General features: G+C 38.5%; 1 protein-coding gene across 1 annotated transcript; it reads right to left on the reverse strand.

Moving 5' to 3' along the window:
- Positions 1-208: 208 nt before the first annotated feature.
- STEAP1 (STEAP family member 1) lies at positions 209-10,660 on the reverse strand. The gene is made up of 5 exons (XM_017889702.1): positions 10,492-10,660; positions 5,158-5,272; positions 3,719-4,231; positions 2,931-3,095; positions 209-559 (listed from the first exon to the last, which is right to left on the reverse strand). Exons 2-5 carry the CDS (start codon positions 5,239-5,241, stop codon positions 302-304), a joined length of 1,020 nt encoding a protein of 339 aa, XP_017745191.1. The 5' UTR covers positions 5,242-5,272; positions 10,492-10,660; the 3' UTR covers positions 209-301.
- Between the last annotated feature and the right edge of the window lie 12,266 nt (positions 10,661-22,926).

Here is a 22,926-nt window from a genome sequence, read left to right on the forward strand (position 1 = left end):
TAGCAACAAGTGGTATTTCAAAGCCCTTGATTATTTATAATGCTACATAATCTGACAAATCAGACATGATGTTTTTGTCATGCTTACTCTTATCACAGAGAAAGTGCAAGAGATTTGTATTAAAAGATTGTTTTTGCTTTGAATCAAATCTGCAAGGAAATACACATATTTCAAACTCATCACACATATAAAAAGAGAAACATCAAGATCCTTGAATAATCATTTTATTAACAAATACAAACTTGAAATGTTGGTGATAAAATATATCAATATTGAATAAAAATGTGTGTAAACAGTAATTCTACAACTGGGAAGATATCTCCATTTTGTTAATTTTGGTGACGTCTTCCCAACCATGTCTAATCTTCAGTATCTTCTTCCTCAAGCATGGCAGGAATAGTATGCTTTTAAATATCAGGACAACAATTGGAAGGAAAACAGCTATCATAAAAGTTGGAGGTGTATACCATACAAATTGTTTTATATCTATCCACTTATTCCAGGCAAAAATCAGTGCGTGTATTGTGCCCAGTAGAAGGGAAACAATTCCTAGCTTGCTCTGCAAAAGAAAAACAAAATTGGTGAAGATTGGTTCAATAAGAGTTTATCCCATCCTACCTCATCTGGATATGCTCTGTTGCTTGGAAATCCTTTATCTATGATTGTTTTCCTATCACATTTCTCAACAATGTCCATTCACATCTTTCTACTCTTTTTGCCTGTCCTCCTCACCTTACTTTTGGGCAATTTCTTGTCTCCAGGCTATCTAAGTGAACAAAATTCACAGCCTTTCTTTGAAAGGTGATCAAAAACTCTGTCTACTCTTTCTCCACCATTTTGCACATCCCCTTATGATATTTACTTTTTGTGCTTTGTCTCTTGTGTATTTGTCTTAATTCTGCTATCACAAAACACCTAAAATCAGGGACTGAGTCTTACTTATAACAGGATCCCTGCAGAATCAACACAATGATTTGCACATTTTAGATGCTCAATTAAATATAGGTAGACTGACTGAAGATTATAGCAAAAATCAATTTGACTTCAGTGATCTTTATCAATTGTGAAGGCAACTAATGTGATTCACTCTGATTTTGATAAAGGAATAATGAAGTGAATGAACTTGGCCTATGTTTTTAAGAAATCAAACATTCTGATAACATGGAAATATATGAACAATTTTTTCAATGTCTGCACAAAATAGAGAGATCCAGAGATGTGATGAAACATTTCAGCTTGCATTGGGATGCTTTGTCACTACGGAGATAAAGTTGCTTACAAATAGTTGTTCAGCTATGTAATTTTAACAGTGTTCTGACAACAGCTCTTTTATATGACTTCTGACCTCTATTCACTTTACTGGAAATGGTCATTAGCCTGCCAGAACAAATCTAACTCACAATTATTCGGGCGCATTCTTACGTCCCAATGAATACCATCAAATAGCTAAGTTTATGTTTTCAGATATGAATCTCCAAGGTAACTTGTAGTGTAACCAGTTTTCAGATTTTAAATGAAACGTTTCTAGGTAACTAGTTGAAAAACACATGTCATTGGTTGAAAATTAATTTTACCAAAAGTGTATTGTATACTTATTATGGACTAGGTATTGTGCATATAGTAGAATAGGCTCAGTTGTCAAGATGCAGTCTTAAATTCCTAAGTAAGTCTAAAAAGCAGTGTTCATCATATGTGTAACAGGCAGAGCAATGTATGAAGAAAGCTATTTAATGAGGACCAGAGAAATCCAATGGCTATCAGGCTGAACCTACAAAATTAGGAAACTCCGTGAGAATGTGGTGCCAACTCTAAGCCACACTGGAATCATTCAGATGGAGGCATACTTTCCAGCCTAATCAGATGCCTAATAAATATTGTGTTGGAGTATACGTGTGGACATGTAGAAGGGATAGTTGGGAATGTCTGACCTTGTGGAAATTTCCAAAGATGTCTACCCATAAAAGGTAACTGGCAGTGTTTATGACTGAATTAAATTTAGTCCTTTGAACCTTGTCACACAAGGATCCCTGAGTGAATTCTGGTACATCACTCTTTTTATGGATAATCTACCACCAGAAGATAAACTTCAGTAAATCTGAGATAGTTTTAAAATTCCAAGAATATTTAGAAACTTCAAGTGAGTAAGCTATATAAAATGTAAGCTGGAAAAAGCAGCCACTGAAATGAGATACTAGAATGTGTTTGGTAGATAAAACTCTATTATTTCAAGGAGAGTTTTTTTTTCTGGAAAGTGCTAAGTTGTGTAACATAAAAGGCATTACTAAATTCAGGTGACAAGTAAAAGAATATTTTTAGTTTTAAAGAACTAATAAACCATGCATATTGGATTCCTAAAATGTCACATTAGATGGGTAGCAAATTGTCTAACAAGTTTCAAATATTAGAATGAGCAGGCTGAGCGTGGTGGCTCACGACTGTCATTCCCAGCCCTTTGGGAGGCCGAGGTGGGAGGATCATTTGAGGTCAGGAGATCAAGACCAGCCTGGCCAACATGGGGAAACCCTGTCTCTACTAAAAATACAAAAATTAGCTGGGCATAGTGATGGCTGCCTGTAATCCCAGCTACTCAGGAAGCTGAGGCAGGAGAATCGCCTGCACCCAGGAGGTGCAGGTTACAGTGAGCCGAGATCGTGCCACTGTATTCCAGCATGGGCAACAGAGCAAGACTTCATCTCAAAAAAAAAAAAAAAAAAGAATATTTTAATGCCTTTTATTTATGTCTAGGAAACATTTGTCCTAATTGAAGCAATAGGGAAAACAACAGGAGAGCACATTACTAATTGGAACAAGTACAAGATCTTTGCTATTGAAAAACATTTGTTATTTTTTATGGGATAAAGTCAACATATTCGATATTATAAGCACAAAAAGAAGATTCACCTCTTAGGGTTACTTTATATATTATTTACCTGAATATAGTGAAATTCTCTCCATGTCAAAGAGTCACTCACAGATGGAATTGATGTCACAGCCAACAGAGCCAGTATTGCCAGTCCCACAATTCCCAGAGACACATAAATCTCCATTCTCCAAACATCATGCTCAATCCAGGCATCTTCTTTATTTTGTTGGACCTACCAGAAGGTAAATAAAGAAAAAAGAAATGCAAACAACAGTTATTTCCTGAATGTGAATCTCCTTCTACACTCTTCCCTGTGTCTACTATGAAGCCCTGATAACAGGTCTCCACAAATTTATGACTTTTTCTTTCTTTTATTTTGCACTCCTCTAAGACAAATGACATAGGAGCTATCATTTTTTTTCTTGAATGCAATATTTCCATAATCTATTAATTTTCTAATAATTATTTGACGGTTTACTTGAATAGAACTGCAATGTGCATGCATATGTGGTAAACAAGGAGAAGAACAATAGTATTAAAAGTATTAAAAGTATTAAAAGTATTAAAAAGTAATCTTGTGAGGGTGGTAGAAGTTTGGAATGTGGCCTTGTCCATGAACAAAATGTTTCTTATGTTGCTAAAGTTGTACCTTATTTTCAGTTTAAAAAACATTTCTCAATATAAAACAGTCTGACAACCAAGCCCTAGTGAAATTATAATAAAAATTTTAAAATAGATGACTTTTCAACACAGAGTTTCAACAGGGTTGGGGTATTGATATTACAATGAGAAATGATTAATTTGTTAGGTGACTTAGACTTTTTATTAGTAACAGTGTCAACATTGTCATCTTACCTGTTGATATGCCCAGTTTAGCAACTTGTATCTGTAGGATCGCCTCATTGGGTAAGACAGACTATAAATTGCATGCAGTACAGCAAAAAAGAAACTGAGAAGCCCAAACTGCTTTCTTGTTAACATCCACTTATCCAACCAATGTGGAAACTTCTTATACTTGGTTCCATTATGAAGTTGGACTATTGCTGCTATCACACCTGGCAGGTAAACCAATGCCAAGAGAGTGATGGAAACCATTGGCAAGACTTTGTTGATGACCAGGATTGGAATTTTATAAAAATATTGTTGATGGGAAGTTGCTAAAGGGTGAATTACTTCCCTCAGAAGAGTGTAAAGAAAAGTCAGAGATGCTATAATAGCAGCTATTTTAATTGGCAAGTGCCATTGTGGAAAGAGTTCCTGCATGTGCTGAAGTTCTGAAGGGCAGTCAAATTCATCAGCATGGGCTGTTTGGTGCAAATGCAAAAGCACAGGTCTTTTTAGCATGCTGGTCTCTCCTGTGTCCTTATGCTATAAAGGAAAGAAAATAAACATCTTAAAATTGAACAAAACAATGGGATCCCTTGAACTAATTACTTATTGCTCAATCATTGTGCTTCTCATTAAATAAGGGCATTCAGAATCTTGCTTTTGAATACTGGTTAGTTGAAGATAGCATAGTCTATGTAGCACTGAAAGACTTTTGTCTTTTGCACCAAAGAAATACATGCTTCAGACAGGTAAGACAGTTAACTTGAAAAATGAAATTATTTCATTTTATGCACACTGTTACTTTTATAAAGTATATGCTTATAATTTATTACTTTTCCCTATTAAAATTACTAAGATTAAATAAATAATTTCCACTAAAACTTCCATTGAGATAATTTGGAAGAGTTTGGAACCAAAATTTTCTGCCAATTTTTCAGTCAAAAAATGTAGTAAGAAACACTGAATCCTGTGTTTAACCAAAAGTGGAAAAAGTAATTCTTATCCAAAAGTAGATTTATTTGGTTATACAGTGATTTGTCAATTTACTAGATGATCTCTTGGTAAGCTGCCATTGTATCTATGACAAAAATGCTTGTTTACAAAATTACTGTTAAATGGGCATTGATGACTTTTTTTAAACTTAGAACTATAGACTGTTAGAAAGAATTGCAAGGGACTTGGGGATGATCTGGTCCAAGGCTTTCATGGTATAGACAAACCAAGACCCCAGATTTTCAGTAACTTATTTAAGGTTATTCAGCTAAGTCCCTGAAAACAGTGAAGGTACTATTTCTCTCACACATGCTACTCTGTCCTTCACAGTATCAGTGACAATAATACAAGTCCAGATATCAGCAGACTAGGGTGAAAAATCACTTTCATAACACTAGCAGATACAGAATGGCATCTCAATTATGTTTAAAGATGTAAATTATTATTTATTATTGTTATTATTAGTATTTTACCAAATAATCATCTTCTTCAAAATTTCTTCTAGGCTTCATTTTCCAAAGTTCTTCTTCGTTTATGATGTCTTTTCTGCTTTCCATTAATTCTATAAAATAGTATGGCTTCAGTCACCTGTAAAAATAAAAATAATTACTTTCATGTCTATTCTACTTATGAAAATGTGAATGTTTGATGGAACAACATAAAAAATTTACTTGCTTAAAGACTAAAGTGGCAGATAAAGTACAATAAAAATTCAAATAGTGACTGATTTATACATTTAACTTCATATTATAATCTGTAAGAGTTTCAAACCAATGCCCTCTTATCAATGGTAACTGCTCTTTTTTATTCACTTATTTGTTCCATGAATAACCCAGGTGCCTGTATGGATTACAAAGGATCAGATGTTGCTTTTTACTTTAGGAAGATTTAACTTCAGGTTTCCATCTGGAGGAAAGCCACTGCTTTCAATGGCAAATATAATTAGGAATGCATTATATTGAGAGTAATAATGTCATCAATGGAGGTTGGAGGTAGCTGATATAAGATTTATGTTTAACAGAATTTTGGGGTTGACACTGGAGTCTGAAACAGTATTTTCAGAGTACCACTTTTCTTTTGGAGTAAGAGGTTGGTCTTTGTTTGGAAGATGTGAAGATGTGAAGATGTGAGTTGCTAGTATGTTTCCAGTGGAAGTGGTGAGTTGTGCCACATTAATGATGTGCCCAGTCTTCTGGTCAACCCTGTGGAAAACAACTTTTCAAATTTCTCACTTGATAAAAGAATCTTTTCCTTAGCAAACTCACAGATCCTTATCCAGGATTGGTGTAACATTTTTTAGGGAAAGTAAACATATGTCACAGTATTATTCATTGTTTTTATTAGTTCTGAATTTATTTCCAGAGGAACACATCTTCAATTTACACTTTATGAAATTCAATGAGAAAAACAGATTAGATATACAACAATTTGATTGACAGAAAACATTCCGAATGTTTCCGAATTTTAGAACACGTGTAGTACTGTTTTAGGTGGAAAGCTGTTTCCAGGAATAGTTTAAAATACAGTGATATGTCACATAACATTTTGGTCAATGACTGACTGTATATGTAACAGTGGTCCCATAAGATTATAATGGAGCAAAAAATTTCCTATTGCCTACTATTTACAATACTATACTTTTAATCATTATTGTGAAGTATACTCCTTCTACTTACAAAAAAAGAGCTAACTGGAAACAACCCTAGGCAGTTCCTTCAGGAAGTCTTCCAGAAGAAGGTACTGTTACCATAGAAGATGGCAGCTCCATGCCTGTTACTCCCCCCTGAAGACCTTCCAGTGGGACAAGATGTAGAGGTGGAAGACAGTGATACTGATGATCCTGACCCTGGGTAGGCCTAGGCTAATGTGTGTGTTTGTGTCTTAGTTTCAACAAAAAAGTCTAAAAAGAAAAAAAAAATTAGAAATAGAAAAGAAGCTTAAAGAATAAGTATATAAACAAAGAAAATATTTTGTATGGCTGTACAATGTGACTGTTTTAAGCTAAGTGTTATTAAAAAAGAGTAAAAAATAAGTTAATAAAGCAAAAAGGTTACAGTAAGATAATTTATTATTAAAGAAAATAATTTTTCCATAAATGTAGGGTAGCCTAAGTGTACAGCATTTATAAAGTCTATAGTAGTGTACAGTAATGTCCCAGGCCTTCACATTCACTCACTAACTCACTGACTCTCCCAGAGCAACTTCCAGTTCTGCAAGTTCCATGAACAGTAAGTGTCCTGTACAAAATAAACAATTTTTTATCTTTTATACTATATATGTATGTTTACTATATCTTTTCTATGTTCAAATACACAAATACTTACCACTGTGTTTCAACTGCCCACAGTACTCAGCACAGTAACACGTTATACAGATTAGTAGCCTAGAAACAATAGACTATACCAACTAGCCTAAGTATGCAGGAGGCAGTATCATCTAAGTTTATGTAAGTACACTCTATGATGTTTCCTCAACAATGAAATCCTGCTTTACAATGAATTTCTCAGAATGTATCCTGTCATAAAGAGACATGACTGTTCTTAAAACATTCTCCAAGTTTTAAAGGTTTAACCATAACAAAGAATAAAGAGTTGCTTTTACATATGCCAGCATTTTCTTTGTTGAGGTACTCGTGGAATATTTTCCAGATATTATCTATTTCCAAATTACAGAACATTCATGATGAAGATACTTGTTGTTTTAGTTTGCCCACATTCTTTTCTGATTTAAAACATTTCCTCCATTTGGAGAAATGCCCCTCCCTCCCTCCAATATGATTTTGGGAGGCTGCGCAAAATAGTAATGCCCATCCCCTGGTCACAGAAGTGGGTATATGAGTCAGACCTGGGCAATCAGTTTCCTATTCTCCCACTGATTGGCTTAGGGATGGCACAGAACCCTACTTAAACCATGGTCATTCTCTGATATTTATATATGGAAATGGAAGAGAGAGATGAGATGTTTTTAACATTTTGTTAAGATAGGACAGTATAAGCCTGCCATGCTTTTTTCTTCATGCTCTAAGAAGGAAGATGTTTTCATTAGAAAAGAAGAAAGCCAACATGGAAGCAGAACAAGTGGAGGAAGACATAGAAGAGTCCTGCTGGCGTATTTCAGTATTTAGAGTCCCTGAGACTAGATCCTGAATTTTTCAGTTAGACAGTCAACACATTCCCTTTTTTCTTTTTGTTTAAGTTAGTGTGATTTGGGTGTTCACCACTGGCATGCAAAAGAATTCTGAGTAAAGCATATGCCAGTCATCAAGTATTTATGAACCCAACTCTGTGATCAACATTAAAGAGGAAAAACAGAAATGACACTCATGCCTGCTCTGGAGGAAATGACACTCTATCTCCTTATGAAGCATTATTCCAAGTGATTTGGTGACCTAACCAAGTGTATCAGGCTGTTCTCGCACTGCGATGAAGAACTACCCGAGACTGGGTAATTATTATAAAGAAAGGAGATTTAATTGGCTCATGGTTCCATAGGCCATACAGGAAGCATGGCAACATCTGCTTCAGAGGAGGCCTCAGAGGTATTATAGTCATGGAGGAAGGTGAAGTGGGAGCAGGCGTCTTACATTATCGCAGTGGTCCCCAACCTTTTTGGCACCGGAGACTGGTTTCGTGGAAGACAATTTTCCAAGTGGGGAAGGGGATAGGGTTTCGAGGTGAAACTGTTCTACCTCAGATCATCAGGCAATAGTCAGATTCTCGTAAGGAGCACACAACCTAGATCCCTTGCATGTGCAGTTTGCAATAGGGTTCATGCACTTTATGAGAATCTAATGCCACCGTTCATCTGACAGGAGGTGAAGCTCAGGCAGTAATGCTCACTGGCCTGCTGCTCACCTCCTGCTGTGCAGCCCAGTTCCTAACAGGCCACTGATACCAGTCTACGGCCAGGGGGTTGGGGACCCCTGCACTAACGTGACACCACCACCAAGGGTGGGATGGTGTTAAACCATGAGAAACTGCTCCCATGGTCCAATCACCTCCCACCAAGACCCCAGCTCCAGCACTGGGGGTTACATTTCAACATGAGATCTGAGAGGGCGACACAGCTCCAAACCATGTCACCAACATAATAGTTTGTGGGGTCGGGGAGGGAGGTGCTAGGAATGGAAGTGTCACCTACTATAATCAAATGTAAGAAATAATTCACTATGTTTAGAAGATGTTTTAACTTTGAGAGTTGCAGGATGGTAATAAATTCATCTACATTTATTCAATATGAATTCATTAACTATATTGTGAACAACAATGTAAGGCAGGAGGAATACAAAGTTAAATGAGATAAAGCCTCTGCTCTGAAAAACCTTGAGGTCTAGAAGAGAAGGTAGGCATTTCAACAAGTAACTGCATGGTAGAGCGATGTATCCTAGAGGCGCATAAAGTTTTATAGGCAGATAGTGGCATGGGAAGGAAAGCAGAGGAAAAGGCTGAAGGCTGTCTTCTAGACCCAGTCCTGGGGTAGCTAGCAGGTTGGCAGTGTTTGCTGACTGCTGGTCACTACAAACGGAGTCTGGGTGGAAAACCAGAGTGGCCCTGGAGAGTTACCCAGTCATTTGTCTGCATGGTAAGCAGACCACACGCAAGAGCAAAGCCAAGGAAAAGCCCATGACAGTGAGGGAGCTTGTTGACCGGGTGGCCCACAGTCAGTTCTATGCCCATAAACCAGGAAAATAAACTATGAGTCAAATAAATTTGTTGGTTTCCATCAGACATTAACCAAAATGTAATTTAAGTTCTACAGTAAAATCTTTTCATAAAAAGAAAAATAACAGAAAACAACCTAGTGTTAAAATGTTAGGAACTCCAGAATTCGACCCAAAGTTCTCTTCCACCCCCTTTTAAAAAAGTGAAGCATATTTCTAATGTGACTGCTGTTTTGCTGTACCAGGATGGCTGCCCTGGTGTTCCTAAATGTTCGCACAGACCAACTGACTCATGTTTATGTCCCACAGTTGAGAATATGAAGAAACCCAACGACTAGAAAACACTATGGGTTGCATTGCATTTCCAACATTTTATACTTTCAAGCGCACACTTGTTTTACATTTAACTAAGCGGAGTTTTTTTTTTTCCACTGTGCTGTTTTCTTTTAAGCATTGCTTTCTCTCTGTGCTTAACATTCATGTTAAATAAATAACCTTTTATTACATGTCAGGATGTGGAGGGAAATGTGTTTTACAAAAGTAACAAAGTTAAGAAATTTGGAAGCGTACAAAAATTTGTCTACAAACTCCTTCCAGTGGATTTGACCAGAATTACATATTTAAAGCCTTGACTGACTATTTTGGAGGGAACCGGAACCCCACCCAGATCCTGAAAGAGTAGGGCCAGTGTTCTAAGGACTAAAAATGAAAACCTCTGTTACCAGGAAACCTGAAGACAAGAAGTAGCACGATTTTAAGTACTGTGCACCAATCATTCGTCAATGCCCAGCAAACTCTGGCGACTTTGCCACGTTAAAAAACTTGCCATCAAAATCCAACCTGAGCACAAACTTAATAATCTATCACAACCTTAAGCCCCTAGCGAAAAGGCTTCCTGTGAGTCCCTGGCTCCCCCCAATCCCCGGCCCGGCCACAACCCAGCTGGGCTGGAAGGCAGCGCGTCCCAGAGCCGCGCGTAAGGGGAGAATTGAGCAACGCTCGCCCAGGAGGGCCGCCGTCCGGGTCCCGAGAAGGCGTGCGACCCGCTACACCCCTCCCAAGACTGGAGGCCGGCGCCCAGCCTTGCAGGGACACGCGGGCGGACTCGAGGAGCAAGCGGCTAGTGAGAACGATTCAAGGGACTCACCCCCTCCTCGCCGTAGCTTGACCGTGTGTCTCGGCTGCTGCTGCTGCCGGGAGGTGCCGGCCCCACGCGGCGCCTGAGCCTCCAGAGCGCGGAGCTTCCACGCCTGCTGCAGGCCCCGCCTCCTTGTCAGTTGAGCGTCCAGCGCCACCTGTTGGCGCCCGGCGTCCGCAGGGTTCGGGACCATCCTCGGAGGCTAAGACTTACCAAGTCGCACTCCGACCTCTCCGTTTCCTCTCAAACGCCCTGTGCCCTGCCCTTGAGGTCCGTTCCGCGCCCTCCAACCCTTCACCTTTTGTTTAATCTCCACTAAAGAACGTTGTGCATTTGTCTAGAGCAGTGGTTCTCAAACTTTAGCGTGTATAAGAATTTACCCGGGGGCTTATTAAAACACCGAATGTTGGGCTGTCCACCCACAGTTTCCGGTTCAGTATGTCTGGGATGGGGCCTGAGATTCTCATTTCCAACAAGTTCATATGAGATATGGAAGCATTCCCAGATCACACTTTGAGATAGACCGTTTAGAGCTTACAAACCCTTTCCACACGTTAGCTTATTTATTTATTTACTTATTTATTTTGAGACGGAGTCTCAGTCTGTTGCCCAGACTGGAGTGCAGTGGCGCGATCTCGGCTCATTGCAACCTCCGGCCCCGGGTTCAAGCGATTCTCCTGCCTCAGCCTCCCGAGTAGCTGGGATTACAGGCGCCCGCCACCCAGCCCGCCTAATTTTTGTATTTTTAGTACAGAGGGGGTTTCACCATCTTGGCCAGGCTGGTCCTGAACTCCTGACCTCGTGATCCACCCGTCTTGGCCTCCCAAAGTGCTGGGATTACAGGCGTGAGCCACCAAGCCCAGCCTGCTTATTTAAAACCTAACAGCCCGTCCTGAAATGGCTGTGACTGACAGTTTGAGGAATCCGAAGCTGGTTTTCTGAGAGTGACTTGCTCCCTGAATTGTTCAAATTGTGTACCTTTAATAGCACAAACCCTGCTCGCCAGCCGAAAAAAAACCTTAAACCCCATGTTTACTCCGGCCCTCCCTTCCTTGCCTCAGCTTTTAAGTGCACCTTCCTATATCCTAGCTCAACGAAGTATTCCAAACCTAAAGTAAAGTTAACTGTTAATATTCCAAAGTTTTGGAAAAAGACAACTTGAGCAGGGGATTTACTTCTCTCCGTTGGAACCAGCCTCAGGGTAGTGTCTGAGACATGAATTGCAAAATTCTGGGGATTTGGTATACAACATTCTCAGGACTAAGCTGAGTAGAAAACGCAAAGGAAAATAAACGCTCAACCACATTTTCCATGATTGTTTTTTATTCAACTGCTAGGGCACCGAAGACTGTTCATATTTTGATATAAGTATTTTCTGTAGTCACTGACTTTCCATGGATTATTTTAAAACCCTTTGAAGTTTAAATTACCGTGGACTGACCCCTTGTGGTGGAAATAGAATCTTACACTTGTTGTTTCTAGTGAAACTAGAAAATAATTTAAGTTTTAGAAAAAAAATCTGTGTAATCTTTGTATGTGTAGCACAGACTACAAAGAATGAAGACTTTTTAACTGTGTCGAAGCATTGTTGAGTTTTAAAAGTGATCATGGGTCTTAAATGGTCAGACAAAATGATATGCTTTCATTGTTTAACATTTGGCAGAACAAAGGTCATTCTCTTTTTCACAATCTATTTTGCATATGAAAAGGGCGAAGAGCTATTGTGTTAACATAATAATATATGTTGATATTAATATGGTTATAAAGCAAGCTGCACTTAAAACTGCTTTTCCTTTTCTAATTAAAACATTTAAGATCAAACCCCAAATATTTTTGTTTTATAATTAGACTTTAGCAATTTTATTTCTGCACTTCTTATAAAAGTTTTTTTTGTCCAATATTTTAGTGTGGAGAATAAATAGAGTATGTTCCAAAGTAAAATGATTGAAAGTGTAAGATTATTTACCAATTAGTTTGTAGATGTTATAAAAGCAACACAATATTCGATTAAGAAAAAAAGTTACTAAAAAGCTTTTATTGAGTTGCCAGGAGTTAGTATCATAGATGAACTATCTGCAATTTTTGCACACAAATAACCTGTAATTTGAGGTATGAGATAAAGAAAAAAAATGTTTGTTGGGGGCGGGTAATACAATGCCAGAGCATCTCAGAATGCTGAGTCAGCCTCTTTAGCACATACTTCTAAAAACAAGTGTGGCTTGTGGAAAGCCACATTATGCTATTGCAAATGTTGAAAGGCAAGTTGCTAGTTTTGCTGTGACTCTAAAAAACTAGAGGATTTAAAATGGGAATTCAACCATGAGTTACAAATAAATTTGGATCTTTCAGAATATTCTGTAATAAACTTAAACTATAGTGAGAGCGCGTATTAACAAAGTGGACCTCGGTGTTATTTGAGGTCAAATACTAAATTGGTGACTTCATAGTAATATGTTATGGAGAAAATATAATTTAGAATCCGTGAGTAATTTTGTCTGACAAATAAGCAACCTGATCTTAGAACCCAATGAGATGACCATTTTAAAAGTAAATGAAATACTATGGTGTGAGAGATAAAATAAAAAATATCATACTATTAAAGAGAATCACAATGAGAAATAGACAGTAAATTTTAAGTAAATGACAAGAATTATGTTAAGCTTTTTCCTTTGGAAATCAAACTAACTCCTGAGGGGACAGCGATTCAAATAATGACCAACACTATTTCCAAAGTCTTTCTTTTACAAAAGAAGAATGGTCAGACTTTTATTTGAAACGACAGCAAAAATTACCTAGAGTTCAAGGAGAAATATTTTGTCAAAATGATTGTTTTAAGACAGACATGATAAAGCTTCACTGACCAAAATTTCTGATTCTGTTAACCTCATGTGATACATTCTCTTTACTAGTTCAAGATCTACTGTAATCTTCAAAGTATGTGGTCAGTTTGTCCCTAGTGTCTGCATTTAGAAGTGGTTGGGGGTAGAGGGAAGGTGTGCTCTTGGGACTGGAAGTTTTAACTATTCTTCTGAATTCTTTTTCCCAAACTCCAAGTCACTTATTACTCTTTCACCAAGACAGGCAACAGTAAACATATTTTCAGGTAGGTTGTAAGAGTAGGCGCTTCATTTCAAAGCTCACAGATCTCTGCCTGAGTACTGCTCAATGATGTTCAAAATGCTGTGATATATTCTATTGGCTTTAAATATGTAGTGATCTATGAAAAGACTAAAGTTCCTGGCAATGGTACCATATTAATCCTTATCAGTTATTTACATCCTACTGTGAAGAATGTTTCAGCTTTTTCTTAAAGTACATTCTGGCATGGAGAAAGAAATATCAGGATATCGAACACTTATACTAGAAGGTTATGAAGGGGTTATACCTTAGGGAAAAAGAAGGGTTAGGACCAGAAGGACACATTTTACCACCTTTATAATATTACTTACTCTAGGCAACTTCTCCCTGCCCCACATGTGCATATCAGACATTCCATGATAGTGAAATAAACTATCTTTAAACCTCTCTATCTTGGTTCTCTTTGTTATAGTAGCTTAGCTCATACTCTACCTTGTTTGATCTAATATTATAGCACTTTTCAGAGTCTATCCATATTAGGGATTTTTATATGTGTTTGTATTTCCCTCATTAAAATGTGAGCTCTAAAAGAGCAGAGACTTTGCCATTTTTATCTTTGCATCTCTTGTAAATTAGAGGTTGATGGAAGAGACTCAGAGTAAATGCTTGTGGAATGTAACTTTAGCCCTAGGCTCCAATGAAGTCATATAAATCACATGGATATGGAACCCATGAATGTCTAGGCATCACTTAAATCAAAGCTGTGGGCACACATCCATTTGTTTTATGTTTTATAGGGAACATTTTCTTATCTGTCTTCCATAGTCCACATCCTCCTCCTTCTTGCTGTCTGTTACAGGAACATGTGGGTCCAGGGATGCCACTGTCACAGGAACTACAGGTCTTTGATATCTTGAGTAGTAGGAGATAGGGAGCTGGAGAATATTAGACAGGGAAGGTGGTCCAATGGATAAGTGAAGAATGCTGATTTGTAGCATTGGAGCTAAATTTATTTATTTATTTATTTATTTTTAGAGACAGGGTCTCACTGTGTTGCCCAGGCTAGAGTGCAGTGGTGTGATCATAGCTCATTGCAGCTTCAAACACCTGGACTCAAGCTGTTGTTCTGCCTTAGCCTTGCAAGTAGCCAGGACTACAGGTGTACACCACCTTGCTTGGCTACTTTTTAAATGTTTTGTAGAGATAGGGTCTTGCTATATTGCCCAGGCTGGTCTTGAACTCTTGGCCTCAAATGATCCTCCTGCCTTGGACTCCCAAAGCGTTGAGATTATAGGCATGAGCCATCATGACTGGCTTGACCTAACATTTTTAGTAATGGGTTCTGCCTTAGGAGTCACGACATGTTTACTTTTTCCCAGATTTGAGCTTCCAGAAGAAAGGATGAAAGGAGGGATACTGTCACTTATGAAAATACTACTCTTTCCTAAGACTGTGTTATGTGGCTTTCTATATTACCTCATTTAATTCTCCCAATATCCCTTCTGTAGAGTTATTATCCTCAGTTTATAGGTGAACGTTAGCTTGGAACATTTAAGTAACTTGATCAAAGTGTTTAGAGGTCAAGCTGAGACTTCAGTCAAAGTCTATTTGACTCCAGTGCTCTTTCCACTGTACTGGACTACCTCTGCAACCACATATAATCAATCAAAATTTCCTCAGGCTACACAAAGTTGGGAGGATTCAGGGAGGTAACAGTTAACAGGAATTATCTTATGATACATTCAGTTTTTCTTTCGTATCAGTTAGGGTGTGGGCTAAGCTACTGCAACAAAGAGTACCAAAATAATGCAGAGTGATTCTAAGAAGAGGGTTTCACCGTCATGTAACAGTACTGCAGTGAGTATTCCAGTTTAGTAGAGTTAGTCTGCTCTATGGGGTCATTCAGGAATTCCCAGATTGTTCCATCTTGTTGCTCTGCTATCTCCAAGTGGACTGATCTTGGCACTGTGATTGAAATTGTGGCATGGGTACAACCGTGATCTAGATTGCAAGAAAGGAATAAATATGAGACCAAGACAAATTATTTTATTAAAATAATTAAGATAGAAACTGTCCAATCACTTCCTCTCATTTTCCATTGATAATTTACTTATATGGCAAGATAGGCACGGAAAGTAGTCTCTCACCAGGTGGCCAGTTTTTAAGGTCTACCACTATGGAAGCAGGGATAGCAAATTTTGGTGAACAACTGGAAGCCTCTACTACATTTTAACCTACAATTCTGATCTCTATGTTCATACTAGATTGGGCGCTTTGATTTCTTTCTTTGTTAGGTTGAATGGTTTCTTTATTCTGGAGTCCTTCTGAGGATTCAGGGGGTAAACTTGTTAGTCAGCAGTGTGTCTTACAGTGGAGACCTCTTATGTGTCCTGACCACCAACATTCTCATGTAGAGGTTTTCTCACATGGCCCTTCCTGTTGGCCCTCCATTTGCCTGGACATGGGGAATGTTCAGTAGGAGCACTGCTTGGTTCCACCATGGGTGTCCTTCCTATCTGATATGGTTTAGTTCTGTCCCCACCCAAATCTCATCTTGTAGTGTATCTCCCATAATTCCCATGTGTTGTGGGAGGGGCCCAGTGGGAAATAATTGAATCATGGGGATGATTTCCCCCATACTGTTCTTGTGGTGGTGAATAAGTCTCATGAGAGCTGGTGGTTTTATAAGGGGAAACTCCTGTTGCTTGGTCCTCTTTCTCTTTTTTTTGCTCCCATGTAGACATGCTTTTTGCCTTCTGCCATGAGTGTGAGGTCTCCTCAGCCACATGGAACTTTGAGTCCATTGAACCTCTTTTTCTTTATAAATTACCCAGTCTTGGGTATGTCTTTATTATCAGTGTGAAAATGGACTAATACAGTAAATTGGTACCGGTAGAGTGGGGTGTTGCTGTAAAGATACCTGAAAATGTGGAAGCAACTTTGGAACTGGGTAACAGGCAGAAGTTGAAACAGTTTGGAGGGCTCAGAAGAAGACAGAAAAATGTGGGAAAGTATGGAACTTCCTAGAGACTTGTTGAATGGCTTTGACCAAAATGCTGATAATGATATGGACAATGAAATCCAGGCTGAAGTGGTCCCAGATGGAGATGAGAAACTTGTTGGGAACTAGAGTAAAGGTGACTTTTGCTATGTTTTAGTGAAGAGGCTGGTGACATTTTGCCCCTGCCCTAGAGATTTGTGGAACTTTGAACTGGAGAGAGATGATTTCAGGTACCTGGAGGAAGAAATTTCTAAGCAGCAAAGCATTCAAGAGATGACTTGGGTGCTGTTAAAAGCATTTAGTTTTAAAAGGGAAACAGAGCATAAAAGTTTGGAAAATTTGTAGCCTGACTATGCGATAGAAAAGCAAAACCCGTTTTCTGAGGAGAAATTCAAGCCTGCTGCAGAAATTTGTATAAGTAACAAGGAGCCAAATGTTAATTGCCAAGACAATGAGGAAAATGTCTCCAGGGCATGTCAGAGACCTTTGTGGCAGCCCCTCCCATCACAGGCCTAGGAGGAAAGTTTGGTTTCCTGGACCAGGAACAGGGACCTCTGCTGTGCGAAGCCTAGAGACTTGGTGCCCTGCATCCCAGATGTGTTAGTCATGGTTAGGAGGGGCCAGGGTGTGGCTCCAGCCATGGCTTCAGAGGTTGCAAGCCCCAAGCCTTGGCAGCTTCTACATGATGTTGAACCTGTGTTTCTACAGAAGTAAAAAATTAAGGTTTGGGAACCTCTACCTAGACTTCAGAAGATGCATGGAAATGCCTGGATGTCCAGGCAGAAGTTTGCTGCAGGGGCAGGTCCCTCATGAGAACCTCTGCTAGGGCAGTGCGGAAGGGAATTGTGGAGTTGGAGACCCCATACAGAGTCCCCACTGGGGCACTGCCTAGTGGAGCTGTTAGTAGAGTGCCACTGTCCTCCAGACCCCAGAATGGTAGACCCACTGACAGCTTGCGCTTTGTGCCTGGAAAAGGCACAGACACTCAATGCCTGCCTGTGAAAGCAGCCAGGAGGAAGGCTGTACCCTGCAAAGCCACAGGGGTGGAACTTCCCAAGACCATGGGAACACAACTTTTGCATCAGTGTGACCTGGATGTGAGACATGGAGTCACAGGAGATCATTTTGGAGCTTTAAGATTTGACTGCCCTGCTGGATTTTGGACTTGCACCGGGCCTTTAGTCCCTTCATTTTGGCCAATGTCTCCCATTTAGAATGGGTGTATTTATCCAATGCCTGTACCCACATTGTATCTAGGAAGTAATTAACTTGCTTTTGATTTTCCAGGCTTATAGGTGGAAGGGACTTGCCTTCTCTCAAGTGAGACTTTGGACTGTGAACTTTTGAGTTAGAACTTTTGAGTTAATGCTGAAATGAGTTAAAACTTTGGGGACTGTTGGGAAGACATGATTGGTTTTGAAATGGGAGGACATGAGATTTGGGAGGGGCCAGGGGCAGAATGATATGGTTTGGTTCTGTGTTCCCACCCGAATCTCATCTTGAACTGTAGCTCCCATAATTCTCACATTTTGTGGGAGGGACCTGGTGGGAGATAATTGAATCATGGGGGCAGTTTCCCCCATGCTGTTCTCATGGTAGTGAATAAGTCTCATAAGATCTGATGGTTTTATAACAGGAAATCCCTGTTGCTTGGTCCTCTTTCTGTCTTCTCTGCCGCCATGTAAGATGTGCCTTTTGACTTCTGCCATGATTGTGAGGACTCCCCAGCCACATGGAACTGTGAGTCCATTAAATCTCTTTTTTAAAAATAAATTACCCAGTATCAGGTATATCTTTATCAGCAGTGTGAAAACAGACTAAAACACTATCATAAAATCTGTTCTTCTTTTTATTTATAGAGAAATAAGCAGGTGCCATAATTGAAAACCAATACTAGGGGCGTTAAGAAGACAAATCTATTATATATTTGTTTTCTCTTATTTTAAGCCAATTACCCATAATAATCATCTTCTTTTGGGATCCATTCTGCTCTAGGTGGCGCCTACCCATTTCTGTGCATTTCTGACTAATCAGGGTGATTATATTCCCAAGAGTGAGACATCTGTGTGTAGCAATCTAGAACCATGCCAGAACAGCTTTTCCAGTTTCTCACAGGACCTTGGATTTCTGTCCTTCTGGCCACCCGAAGCAGGTTTTATCTTTTCTTAGCACAGAAAATACCTAAGCCCTCATGCATATTCAATCTATTCATAAAAATTTATTAAGTGCATTGTATATACACAATATTGTGCTAAATCCTGTTAGATAAGTCCAACTTAAACAGTTACTTAAAAGATTTCTGTAAAGAAATTTCAGTTTGAAGATAAGTATCCATAATGAAAACATAAGCAAATAAAAGGTGGCGGAGTTGGCATTTTTCTTATCCAAGTTTAATCTCTTTATCAGCTTCATTACAAAGTAATTTTCTGGAAGCCATCCAGAAAGCTATTTGAAATGTGGATTTATATACAGCATAGTTAATGTTAATTACAAGTAGTCTTATCATGGGATATTAGCTAATGAGAGAGAAAGAAAAAAGAGAAAGAGAGAGAATACATATGTATGTATATGTATCTAGCTATAAATATATTGGGAATGCATACATGGATAGGGGGTGTGACCAAAAGTTAGAGAGATCTTTGTTGTAGGGAAAAGGGGAATGTGGAAAAGTTCAGTAAAAGAATCAGGAGACTGAGATAATTTTTCTTCTGCACCCTACTTACCTTATACTCAGCCTTCTCTGTTAGAATGAAAACTAAGAGGGACAGGAATGACTACCTTCCATTTGGCTCCTCAGACTTAATACGAAGTATGGTACGTAGTGAGTAGTTGATAAATAATTACTGAGTGAAGGGTACCTCGGGGAGAATTCCAAGGAGAAACAAATGATCCACAGTTTCAAGAGCTATAAAAAGGCAAAAATAAGATAGGACATAAAAAAAGAGTCTGCTGGACTCATCATTTCAGAGGACTCTGCTAACTGTATGAGAACAGTCTTTGAGGGTGGAAACCAGATAGCAGTGCATCAAGGAAGAACTGGGGAAAGAAAGAGTGAAGACAATGACTGTAGCTTCCAATAAGGTTGCATAAAAAAGAAGGAGAGAGCTGGGGAAGCGGCTGGAGAATGGTCTTTTGAGGGTAAGAGACATTAGATTCTTATTATAGACAGAGAGAAAGAGAACAACATAAAAAAGAGATTGAAGATATATGAAAAAGAGAGAATAATTGATGGGGGTACTGGAGAAATGTGAACAGAGATGAAATCCAGAAAATAGTGGAAAGATTATCTTTCAACAGAAGCAGAGAATTCCTTTTTCAGGAATTAGAAGAAAGAAGATAAATATGAGTTAAAACGTTCACAACTTTGTGGGGAGAGGTGAAGGCATAGTAAGTGAGCTCATGACTGATGGTAGTCAAGACCAGTTGAAGGGGATGGAGGGTATGGACTTTGGAACTGCAAAAATTGAGGACTTGTTCTCTGCCTTCCACATTTATTTGGGTGAAATGAAGAGACAAGCTATGCAAATAATTGAGTTTGCTGAAAAAATTTCATAATCACTGAGAAGGAAGTGGTGGGTAATAAGATAAGAACTAAGGTACTTAAAATTCATATAAGTGATAGTTCAGTGATTTGGAATTTATCTGATTATGGAAGATATGACGTTTTGAATTTGGCCCCAGAAGAGTGAAAGATTTTCACTGGAAAGAAGAAAAGAATGGTTTTGTTTTCCCTTTCAAACCAGAAATGATGTATAAGGATTAAGTATTCCTTTGGCCTAGAAATATTTTTATGTCCAGGAACTTACTTTATACATTTAGTAGCATTCCTCCCCTAGACATACTGCATGTGTGGGATAACCAGGAATTTCTAACACAGGGTACTGGTCGTGTTTCTTTAGTGCTTCCTGAAAGAAGATTCTTTAGTGTTTCTGGAAGGAAGCACTTAAGGACATGAGCTCCTTAAGGTGTTAGCCATCTTCAGATCTCTACCCCTTAGCAGAGAGCTTAACTGATAGCAGCTGGAGCTCAAAAACCTTTATCGAATTGAATTCTCCCACTCAGCTTTTGCTCTAGGCCTCTCTTCAGTTCTGTTTTGAAAATTCTGGTTAGCTTCCCCAAAGCCATCGTCTCTGCCTACTTCATTTGTACACATCTCTATTATAACTCTTTTCTCACCATGTTGTATAACATGCCTGTCTCTCCTAGGGACTGGCTACTGCAGAATCCTTAAGAACCCACTGCAAGCTTCACAGGGAAAAGGTTGGTTGGGTTAATGCAGTCAAAACTAAAGAGACAGATTTGTGGGCAACAGAGCGAGCTTTATGCACCATTTCCATTTGAAGGGGACAGGGTTCTTCTTCTAATTACCAGGCAAAGAAACAACTCATCTTACTAGTATCACAAAGGGGCTTTGGAAAGCGAAGACTTCCACTTCCCATAGAGCTTGGTGTGGTGGGGCCTGCTGTGTTATGTGGCCGCAAGGTGGCTCCAGAGGCTTTTGCATTAAAAACAAATGCCATCAAGGGCCTCTAGTGCTGCTGCTTTCTCCTTACGTGGTTTTACCACCAGGCTTTCTCAAACTTAGTAGAAAAAGAAAAGATGATATTTTGCGTGGTTGGATTGGTGTTAGGCTATTTGAGCATATTCTGTGGTCTAAATAGTTTTCATGAAGTTTAGAGAAAGCATTAGGCTATGTATGTTTATGCTCACTTCCATCTCTCTCTCTCTCTTTCTCTCTCTCTCTGTGTATCTATTATCTATCTATCTATCTATCTATCTATCTATCTATCTATCTATCAATCATCTATTATCTCTCTCTAACATCTGTTTACTTATTGTATATATGTTTGTATCTTTATATAATGGTCATTCATTTTCTATATATCTACATCTGTATGTAATATTGATTACATGCTTACCATTTCAAGCATGTCACATACATTATGTTATTTAATCCTTATAAAAATCCTTAAAACTAGGTACTTTCATCATTTTACTGATGAGGAAATTGAAGCTTAGAGAATATAAATAATCTTCTCAAGGATACAAAGCTTTTTTACTCTTTATAACCACAATATAATGCATATCATAGTTTCCTTAACTTTCACGTCTTTGTGAGTTTAAAATATTTGCAAGAACAGTTTATAGGCAATTATAGGAGCAATAACAGTCAATTGATTAGAAAGCTAAGAAAGTTACTGACAAAAATGTTTGTCTCTGGCTCCTGACCTGTTAATTATTAGTTTTTTTTTTTTTTTTTTTGTGAGTGATGAAATCTTGTCCTTGATCAAAGTGGACATATCACATCCAAACTCTATCACTGAAACACCTTACAACCTATGCAGGTGATTGTAGAAAGGCAGTTAGAGAAATCATTCTCTTCCCCAAACAGCCTTAACAGCCCCACTTAAATCTTGGACATTATTTCAGTGATTGGCTCAAGAATCATGAACAGCAGCAGTGATCTGAGACATTGTGAGAAGATTACTTATTTGATCCTTTTATTCCTGTCACCATGGCCAAGGACTTCATTCATTCAAGGTGTTCGAATGATTGTTCTATTGTATATACTTAGTTTAGAAGTCATAGGTAGAGTGAAGGAAAAACTGTCTTTCTAAATCTGAGGCCTATGATCTGTAAAATGAGAAAGCAATTTAATCTATTTCATAAGGTGGTTGTCAAGATTAAATGAGATAATAAATGTAAAATGCTCTGCATAGGGTCTGGCACATAGAAAGTGTTCAATGAATGCCATTATTATTATTGGAGAATAATGGATGGTAGCAGTGAATGAAAGAATTGGCAGAAGGAGAAAGGAAAGGGCAATGAAGAATGAAAGAAGACCATGTGTACTAAGGGACTGAAGAGAATAGGAGAGGAGGCCCTTAGTTATATCCAACTAGGCTGAAATAACTGTTCATTAGTTTCTCAGTCCTGATTATAACCAACTGCAAAGCCATAACATTTATTGCTGGAGACTTAGAGATCACCTAATTTAACCATGTTATAGGAGAGAAAACAAGTTCTGGGACTTATTGAGGATCAGCCAGTGACAGTTTCAGGTAGAGAATTCAAGTCTCCTGACTTTGATTCTGGTTTTGTTTTACCACTATTTACATTGTGTTATGTTAATCAGGACATTTGCTATCATGAGACTGAGATAATTTTTGTTTCTATTGTATGAACTCAGTTTAGAGCACTGAGTTGCTGAAACATAATGCCACATGGAACTGAGGGAGGGCACAGCATTATAACTTTAAATCAAAAGGACAACTTACATGGAGTCTTAGTTCTCCTTGACATAGTATCCTCAAGTTCATGGTGCATTCAATACATCTCTTCTTAAAAGGCTACACATAATGTGA

Source organism: Rhinopithecus bieti, unplaced genomic scaffold (genome assembly GCF_001698545.2).
Source record: "Rhinopithecus bieti isolate Rb0 unplaced genomic scaffold, ASM169854v2 scaffold_19669, whole genome shotgun sequence".
NCBI lineage: Eukaryota > Metazoa > Chordata > Mammalia > Primates > Cercopithecidae > Rhinopithecus > Rhinopithecus bieti.

Excerpts from the sequence above, each read along its gene's own strand:
- STEAP1 (XM_017889702.1), bottom strand. The coding sequence starts at position 5,241 with ATGGAAAGCAGAAAAGACATCATAAACGAAGAAGAACTTTGGAAAATG. Across the intron at positions 4,232-5,157 it reads TTGAAGAAGATGATTATTTG|CATAAGGACACAGGAGAGAC; the intron begins GTAAAATACTAA and ends TTTCCTTTATAG. Across the intron at positions 3,096-3,718 it reads TAAACTGGGCATATCAACAG|GTCCAACAAAATAAAGAAGA; the intron begins GTAAGATGACAA and ends ACCTTCTGGTAG.